The sequence below is a fragment of the Triticum aestivum genome, chromosome 2D (assembly GCF_018294505.1).
Source record: "Triticum aestivum cultivar Chinese Spring chromosome 2D, IWGSC CS RefSeq v2.1, whole genome shotgun sequence".
NCBI lineage: Eukaryota > Viridiplantae > Streptophyta > Magnoliopsida > Poales > Poaceae > Triticum > Triticum aestivum.
Genome location: NC_057799.1, coordinates 3071636 through 3081293, shown reverse-complemented (window position 1 = coordinate 3081293; position 9658 = coordinate 3071636). Strand labels below are relative to the sequence as shown.

Below are 9658 nucleotides of genomic sequence, written 5' to 3'. Positions count from 1 at the left end.
TGAGTCTCCTTGAATATTTACTTGGGGTGCCTTGGGCATCCCCAAGCTTGAGCTCTTGCCTCTCTTCCTTCTTCTCACATGGAGACCTCCTCGATCATCGAACACTTCATCCACACAAAACATCAACAGAAAACTCGGTAAGATCCGTTAGTATAATAAAGCAAATCACTACTCTAAGTACTGTTGCAAACCAATTCATATTTTATTTTTGCATTGTGTCTACTGTAATATAGCTTTTCCATGGCTTAATCCACTGATATAAATTGATAGTTTCATCAAAACTAGCAAACTATGCATCAAAAACAGAATCTGTCTAAAACAGAACAGTCTGTAATAATCTGAACATTAACCATACTTCTGGTACTTAAACAATTCTGAAAAAATTAGGAAAAATAAAAAATTTGTATAGAAAGACAGTTCAAAAAGAATTAGAACCATTTGACGTTCCAGTAAAAAATTAAAAATCGCGCACTACAGCCAAAGTTTCTGTCCTGCACCGTACAAACCAACAAGCATCGTAAACATCCTAAAGGCAAACCTTGGCACATTGTTTTTATAATACAATGGAATTGTACAAGGGGATAATTATTTTTGTTGAAAATTTTCTGTAATTAAGATTCACAAAGTTTCCGTGAGCATGAACAAAGTTCAAGGAGCTCTCCCACTTCAACAATGCTTGTCTTTCTCACTTTCACTTTCCTTTTTGAAAAAGTTTTGGGTTCCCCTCTTTATTTTTGTTGTTTTAAACTATATGAAAGCACTCAACAGAAATAAATGACTCTCTAAAACTTGCGGGTTGTCTCCCTGGCAGCGCTTTCTTTAAAGCCATTAAGCTAGGCCTATAGTGCTCAAGTAGTGAATCCACCCGGATCCCAAGGTATATCAAAGCCAATTTTAATTAGCAATGATTTGGCATTTAGTAGTGAGCACGAAGCAACATATATCAAGTAATGACGAAGTCTAACTCTCTTCCTATGCATCGGCATGTCATAAAAGAACAATTCACGCACACATAGTAAAGGCCAATGCATAGTATAAACAGTTTCTTGCAATTTTGTCATGTGGGAAACATAGAGAGGTGGAGATATAGTTCCTCTCTCATAATAATTGCAAGTAGGAGCAGCAAGCACATGCATATTATACTCATCAAAATCATCATGTGTAGTAGTAAAAGGCAACCCATCAATATAATCCTTAATAAGTGCAAGCTTCTCCGATATAGTGTAGTCGGGAGAATTCAAAAAGATAATAGGACTATCATGCGTGGGTGCAATAGCAACAATTTCATTTTAACATAAGGAACTATAGCAAGTTCATCTCCATAAGCATAATTCATATTGGCATCTTGGCCACAAGCATAGCAAGCATCATCAAAAAGGGATATTTCAAAAGAATCAACGGGATCATAGTAGTCATCATAGCAATCATCCTTCGGTAAGCACGAAGGGAATTAAACAATGTATGAGTTGAAGAGTTACTCTCATTAGAAGGTGGGCACGGGTAGCTAATCCGCTCTTCCTCCTTTTGTTCTTCGCTCTCCTCCTCATCTTTTTCATCCAATGAGCTCACAGTTTCATCAATTTCTTCTTCCATAGACTCCTGCAAAATATTAGTCTCTTCTTGGACAGCGGAGACTTTCTCAATAAGTGCATTAATATCGTAATTGTATTCATAATTCTCATAACAATATTTAAGGATAGCTAAATTTTCAGGTCTATAAACAGCATCATCAAAATCTTCAAACTCTTTAAACATAGATTCAATTTCATAAGCACCCATAAAAGCAACGAATTCTTCTATTTGTTCCACATCATAGTAATCATATATACCATTAGCATAAGAAGCTAAGGTTTTATTATCATTAAATTTGCATGAGAAGGGAAGGTGTGGAGCCTTCATCCTAGAGCAACAAGTATAATCATAACTCAAGCATAGTTGCCTAGCATACCACTTCAATATATGAATTTGATCCCATAATAGTTTCCCTTTTTGTGTCAAGCGGTAATCCCTAAAGTATTCAAGTTGATCCAATGTTACTCCCATTACATAATTGAATGGAGTTTTCTCAGGATTATTAAAGTAGTACATAATATCTTTCACATAACCAACACCGGGGGTTTTAGGAGGTTCCCCATCTCCATGAGCAGAAAGTACACCTAATTTTTTTGGTATTTCGTGTTCCATATCCATAACTAAAGATAGAGAACAGCTAAGAACAGCAAATAAAAATTACTTAGTGATAAAGCAAACAAGCACACACGAGAATATTCACCCCACGCTATTGCTCCCCGGCAACGGCGCCAGAAAAAGGTCTTGATAACCCACAAGTATAGGGGATCGCAACATTTTTCGATAAGTAAGAGTATCGAACCCAACGAGGAGCTAAAGGTAGAACAAATATTCCCTCAAGTTCTATCGACCACTGATACAACTCTACGCACGCTTGACGTTCACTTTACCTAGAACAAGTATGAAACTAGAAGTACTTTGTAGGTGTTGTTGGATAGGTTTGCAAGAATATAAAGAGCGCGTAAGTAAAAACTAGGGGCTGCTTAGATAAAAACGCAACTAAAGTAAATATAGCGAGTGTGGAAAAGTGGTGGTAGGAGTTGCGAAATTGTCCCTAAGCAATTGACTACTTTACTAGACCGATAGCAAGTATTATGTGGGAGAGGCCACTACTAGCATGTCATCCCTTACTTGGAATTCTATGCACTTATGATTGGAACTATTAGCAAGCGTCCGCAACTACTAACATTCATTAAGGTAAAAACCCAACCATAGCATTAAGATATATTGGTCCCCCTTCAATCCCGTATGCATCAATTTCTATGCTAGGTTGAAGCTTCTGTCACTCTTGCCCTCCAATACATAGTCCTATCAACATACAACTAACCCTATGATGTGATCCACGCGCGCGCTCATATGATGGGCACCAAAGGACAGCAACATAACCACAAGCAAATTAAATCAATCATAGCAATTCATCAACCACCGATAGGACAACGAAAATCTACTCAGACATCATAGGATGGCAACACATCATTGGATAATAATATGAAGCATAAAGCACCATGTTCAAGTAGAGGGTACAGCAGGTTGCGGGAGAGTGGACCGCTGTAGATAGAGAGGGGAAGGTGATGGAGATGTTGGTGAAGATCGCGGTGATGATGATGGTGGCCACGGCAGCGTTCCGGCGCCACCGGAGGAGAGGGGGAGAGGGGCCCCCTTCTTCCTCTTCTTCCTTGACCTCCTCCCTAGATGGGAGAAGGGTTTCCCCTTTGGTCCTTGGCCTCCATGGCATGGGAGGGGCGAGAGCCCCTCCGGGATTGGATCTGTCTCTCTGTCTCTCTCTGTTTCTGCGTTCTCCCCTGCTGCCCTTTCACCGTTTCGTATATATATGGAGATCCGTAACTCCGATTGGACTGAAACCTTCGCCATGATTTTTTACCAAAAATAGCTTTCTTGCGGCCGAAGAAGGGCATCAACCGCCTTACGGGTGGACCACGAGGGTCAGGGGAGCGCCCAGGGGGGTGGAGCGCCCCCCCCCCCCCTACCTCGTGCCCACCTCGGACACCGTTTCGCGTTGATCATTCTCCCAGATTTTCCAAATATTCCAAAAATAAGCTCCTTCCTTTTTATCCCGTTTGGACTCTGTTTGATATGGATATTCCGCGAAACCAAAAAGATGCAACAAACAGGAACGGGCACTGGGCACTGGATCAATATGTTAGTCCCGAAAATAGTATAAAAAGTTGCCAAAAGTATATGAAAGTTGAATAATATTGGCATGGAACAATCAAAAATTATAGATACGACGGAGACGTATCATACTCCCACAAATAGCAAGTCCGGCGTTGACACAGAAGGATCCGGCGAATGAGCATCACCTGGATCACATTCACAAGCTTGATCTTCTTGGTTATCATGTTCTGGACGCATGTCTGGAGCCCAGTTATCTCGTCCAGGGATCCCCAGGTCAGGCCCTTCTCTTGCCAGGAAGTGAGCCGCATCGGAACTCCGGATCAGAATTCGGGGGCTGCTACCCAATTGGTGTCACGCGGCTCGGTGATGTAAAACCACCCCGACTGCCATCCCTTCACCGTTTCCGCGAAGGAGCCTTCGGGCTAGGTGACGTTGGGCATTTTGCCCACCATGGCGCCTCCGCACTCTGCTTGTTGACCGCTCACCACCTTCGGTTTCACATTGAAGGTCTTCAGCCATAGGCCGAAGTGAGGCGGGATGCGGAGAAAGGCCTCGCACACAATGATAAATGCTGAGATATTGAGTATAAAGTTGGGGGCCAGATCGTGAAAGTCCCACCCATAGTAAAACATCAATCCACGGACAAATGGATGAAGGGGGAATCCCAGCCCGCGGACGATATGTGTGAGAAACACAACCCTCTCATGGGGCTCGGGGTAGGGACGATTTGCCCTTTCGCAGGGAGTCGGTGAGCAATCTCCTTGGCTAAATAGCCGGCCTCCCGGAGCCCCATGATGTCCTTCTTCTTCACGGAGGAGGCCATCCACTTGCCTCCAGCTCCGGATTCGGACATGATTGAAGTGGCTTCTCGAACGAGGAAAAACTAAAGCTTGGGCGCTGGAGCTCGAGGATGGAAGGACTGGAGATGAAGAAGGGTGTGGGAAGAGGGAGAGTGTCCTTATCCCCTTATAAAGGCCGCGAATGTCAAGCGCCTCCCCACTCGTCCTAAAAACTCGCCTATCCCCAAGGGTTGTATAAACGGCACAGTTGAGTTACCCATACCCGCATTGATGAGAATCCCACAATAAGGGGACACGATCTCTGCTTCGACGAGACGTGCCAATAGCAACCACGTCTCGAAACGTGGGATGGCAGATGAAAAAGGTTCGAAATTATGACCGGACAGACGTGATGTCGTGTTGTAAAGAAGTTGTCAACAGATCAGATTCGTGCAAATATTATATTCTCTCTGCGGTTATACCAGGTCCGGATACAATCATCGCATCCGAAGACTATTTTGGAGTTCGGAGAAAGGGGAACCCGCCTTGCAATGCCGAAGACAATCTGCGCGCCGGACTCCTCGTCATTGAAGCCAGGTTCAGGGGCTACTGAGGGAGTCCTGGACTAAGGGGTCCTCGGGCGTCCGGCCTGTTATCCATGGGCCGGATTGATGGGCTGTGAAGACATGAAGACCGAAGACCATACTCGTGTCCGGATTGGACTTTCCTTGGCGTGAAAGGCAAGCTAGGCGACCAGCTGTGAAGATTCCTTCTTATTTAACCGACTCCATGTAGCCCTAGATCTCTCCGGTGTCTATATAAACCGGAGAGCATAGTCCAGATAGGGGACATTCATTACCATATATTCACATAGGCTAGACTTCTTGGGTTTAGCCATTATGATCTCGTGCTAGATCAACTCTTGTAATACTCATATTCATCAAGATCAATCAAGCAGGAAGTAGGGTATTACCTTCATAGAGAGGGCCCGAACCTGGATAAACATCGTGTCCCCCGTCTCCTGTTACCATCGATCCTAGACGCACAGTTCGGGACCCCTACCCGAGATCCGCCGGTTTTGACACCGACAGCCGGTGGTGCTCCAACAATAATGTCGCCGATTTGGTTATTCTGTCGACTTGAGCGGAAGTCTAGGTCTGATCAACCCAATGTCATCTTCTTCTATGGGCCATGGATCCTTCGAGCTCGACCTCGCTGGCACTTCCAGGTAGAGATTGGCGAATTCTAGCTGCCTATGTGGATGCTACGTTCTTGTTCTGGCGATTACGCAGCGGTAGCAATATCGGCTGGCCATCAACATGTGCATGATGGAGAGGGAGGACGGATGACTTCCCGATGAATGGACAGTATTTTTTTTGGGTGGATGTTCTTGTAATGCTGTTGTTCAATTAATACAAAACATCGGTTCCTTTGGAAAAAATGAATATAATGTTCAGTTTCTTTGACCAGCTTTCTTTAATTCTTCAGATTTTGCATAAGAAGATCCAAACATGTGTTGTTACAATTTTCTGAAGCGCCAAGATAATAAGAAAAATTGCGTTCTCCTTCCCGAGAACAAGGGACCTGCATGGCTGCATGCAACATGTGGATCAACAAGTTGCAGGGTGAGACAAGACCATCTCCATTTTAAATGAACCGTAAGATGCAAATGGTGCTCATCGTTGTGTGTATATATAAACCCCGGCCCTCATCTAAACGTACATTCAGTGAGACAAGCAAGCACACACCAGTTGAGCTAATCTTAGCCACCCAACAGCGAAGCAGCTAAACAAGCTCGAGCTCGCCGTGGAATGGAGGCCGAGATGTACGTCCACCACGCCGAGCCACTCCGGGCGAACACTGCCACGTGCATCCCGAGGCTACGCGGTGGCAGCGTCCGGCGTCGGCCGCCCCGGGGCGCCGCTCCGGCCCCCGCTGCGTCGGCGTCCGTGATGGACCGCGTCAGGGACGTCCTGCTACGGCTGGCGATGCTGTCGGCGGCATCCTCGTCGTCGCCCAAGGCCGGCACTCGCCTCCAGCAGCACACGACGGCCGCGGCGCCGACGAGGGCGGCGTCGGTGCGCATGAGCCCGTCCTACTCCGAGTCGTACCCGAGCGACGCCGTGGACGACTGCATCGAGTTCCTCAAGCGCTCGGCGGCCGGCAATGGCGCCGTCGTCTCTGCCCCTGCTGGAGCTGCCCCGGCGCAGTCGGCCGTGAGCTCGGCCCCGCCGCCGTCGCCGTTGCACGCGTGATCTGCATCCATGTGACGTGCCACTAGCTGGAATCTTAATTATTCTGCAAGATCCACGCATGAGTTGGTGTGTGTTTGACTGTTCGTACATGTGGATGTTTGTTGGGTGGTGGTTGCATGCATGTGTAGTGTGGTAGATGTTGGCGTACGTGTTGGATGTATATAACCAAAGTTTTGTGCAAGTTTACCCCAACTTGTCAAGTGGAGTTACAATATTGCATGTATCTGTGGGTGGTTATGTGGAATATGCTTTCTCTGCATGAGCCATGAGCTAGCATTCGTTTTATCCGCTGGAGTCATGCATGATACAGGCCATGTATAGTATAAATCGGTTGATGGTGCACATGCACCAACAGTTTTGGGATAGGTTTTCTAGGTGATATTCTTCCATGTAAGATAGATGTAACCACAAGATGTGTCTTCAAGTCTGTGCTTGATCAGACGATGACGGTTGCGACCTCGCTGGCGAGATTCATGGTGGTTATGGTCAGGGTTCACAAGGCTACGTCACAGGATGGTACTGGACAACTGGTGTTGGGATCATGTCGACACTGGTCGTGAGTAGGGTTTCGGTCAGCAATGCTCGATAATAGAGTGGATGCACGGGGGATTGGAAAGGAGGCATGAGGCTATTTACAAAGTCATGCCGGAGGATTTTTTGTTTTTTGTTTTTTGGAGGGGGCTTTGAAGGCAATTATGATGGAGAAATTTTAGAATGGTCCAAACTGATGGTGGCTAGGGGCAGTGGCGGAGCTACGTGCAAGAAAAACCGGGCTGTGGCCCGCCTAGCTTTGCTGCAAAAAGAGTAGGCCTAAGGGTAAATCTAGGCAATGTTTGCAAGAAAATTTTGGCAGCCTTTAGCTTGGCCCGCCCTGGACTTTGATTCTAGCTCCGCCAGTGGCTAGGGGTCTAATGTCGCGTGCTACATGAGAGTGGAACCGGCCAGTTGGGATTTGGTAGGTAGTGTTTAAACCATCTCCTAGTTAATGTATTTTTAGCAGCTTCAAAGCATTGTGCACATGATGTCCATTTGTGGAAACGAATATGGCATCTCCACTCCTAAAGGGGGAGTTGGTAGGCCAGTACCGCGATTTTTTCGCCTAACCTCCCACCACCGTGCCCTTTCTATATTGGTTTCTTATCCACCGGTTTATTTTCCTCTGCACTATTTCCTTCCATACTAGCACTTTCCTAACGACGAAAGATCACAGAACTAACTTTCCTAACTTACCCAATCGACCGATCCCTCCCATCAATGCAATTTTCTTAAGCAAATAAATAACGGATTTTAAGGAAACAGGTAACAAATTTTAAGAAAACAAATAAGGATTATAAGGAAATTAACATGTAAATCATGACACAGCATACACTATAGAAACAAATAATATGTAGTATGGCATTTTTCTAGGCCTTTTTTTAATGCCCCCACATGGCAATTTTTTAGTAAAGAGCATGACATTTTAGTAATTAACAACATGACATTTCTATTATTAAGAGGATAGCAATTTTATAATTAGTAACATGGAATTTTTATTTTTAGTTGCACATCATTTTTATTTGTCAAGAGGGATGTCAGTTTTATGATTAAGAGCATGGCATTTTCATTTTTAGTAACATGGTACTTTTATTATTAGGGGGGTGGCATTTTTATTATTGAGAGCATGGCATTTTTATTAGTGTTTGCATGACATTTTTTTATTATCAATAGGATGGCTTTTTTATTAGTAAGAGGATAACATTTTTTTATTGTCATGGCAAAAAAACAAAGACATGGCATTTTTTATGAAATTTTGCACAATGGATAAAATAAAGCAAAAAATTACATCTGGGCATTTTTGTAAAGTAGCATAGCCTTTATCTAAATCAACATGACATTTTTATAAAGTAGCATTTTTCCATATGCATGGCAATTAGAGATTTTATGATTTCTCTATTTTTATAAGAAAAATGTGTTTTTGGTTCATGGCATTTAATATAAAAAATTAGTAAACTAAACCTTTCGGCCAATCGGGGTACTCCTTGGCGAACGATCGAGCGGGCGCGGGGATTAGTTCGCTGGGAGCAGCTCACCCTAGCTATCAAATTTGTTCAATCGACCCCTCCCTCCCAGCTACTGTTCACCAATTATTCGAGTCCATAATTTTTTGGAGCTGGCTTTGAAGGCAAATATGATGGTGGGTAGTGGTCTAATGTTGCTTGTTATATGAGTGCTGAATCGGATAGGGTTCGGTCGGATAGTGCTCAAACCATCTCGTAGTCAATATATTTTTACCGGGTTCAAAGCATTGCACGGATGTTATCCATCCGCGGAAAAAATATGGCATATATCGTACTACATTTGGAAATGGACATGGTAGAAAAGCAGGGGAATGTCAAACCAGAAACAAAATAAAAATGAACTTAACCAAAAATATTACTCCCTCCATTCCAAAATAAGTGTCATGGTTTTCATTCAAAGTGTTCCGAAATAAGTGTCGTGGTTTTAGTTCAAATTTGAATTAAAATCGCAATACATATTTTGCAATGGAGGGAGTAGTTCACATAGAGAATAATAATAATAAAATATGGATTTATTAAGCAAAAATGGGGAACCCATGGATTAATTTATAGCAAAACTTGGAATCAGTTATGGTCTAATCAGACTTCAATTTCATGTATTGCTTCTATTGTATGAACCTAGGTAATGCAGCGAAACATGGGCCACTTAAATCTTCAGTTGTATGACGGAAATTCCTGCATTGCTACGAGACCGGAACCTCCTATTACCCGATGTACGCGGTGGAAACCAAGCTAACACGCACCCCCGTCATCCCCAATGCGTGAAATTGGGCAAGCCTTGTTGCAGGCGGGGCTTCCCAATACTTATGTCTACGTTTCTTTTTGTTATTTTGTTTTGCCCTATTTTTTGGCTTCTTTTAAA

The 9658-nt window shown here is 44.0% G+C and overlaps 1 protein-coding gene across 1 annotated transcript; it reads left to right on the top strand.

The window, feature by feature from the left end:
• Positions 1-6220: 6220 nt before the first annotated feature.
• On the top strand, positions 6221-6983 carry LOC123048127 (uncharacterized). The gene has a single exon (XM_044471291.1). The coding sequence runs from the start codon at positions 6296-6298 to the stop codon at positions 6737-6739; it is 444 nt and encodes a 147-aa protein (XP_044327226.1). The 5' UTR covers positions 6221-6295; the 3' UTR covers positions 6740-6983.
• Positions 6984-9658: the final 2675 nt, after the last annotated feature.

Coding starts and splice junctions, on each gene's coding strand:
- LOC123048127 (XM_044471291.1), top strand. CDS start 6,296: ATGGAGGCCGAGATGTACGTCCACCACGCCGAGCCACTCCGGGCGAAC.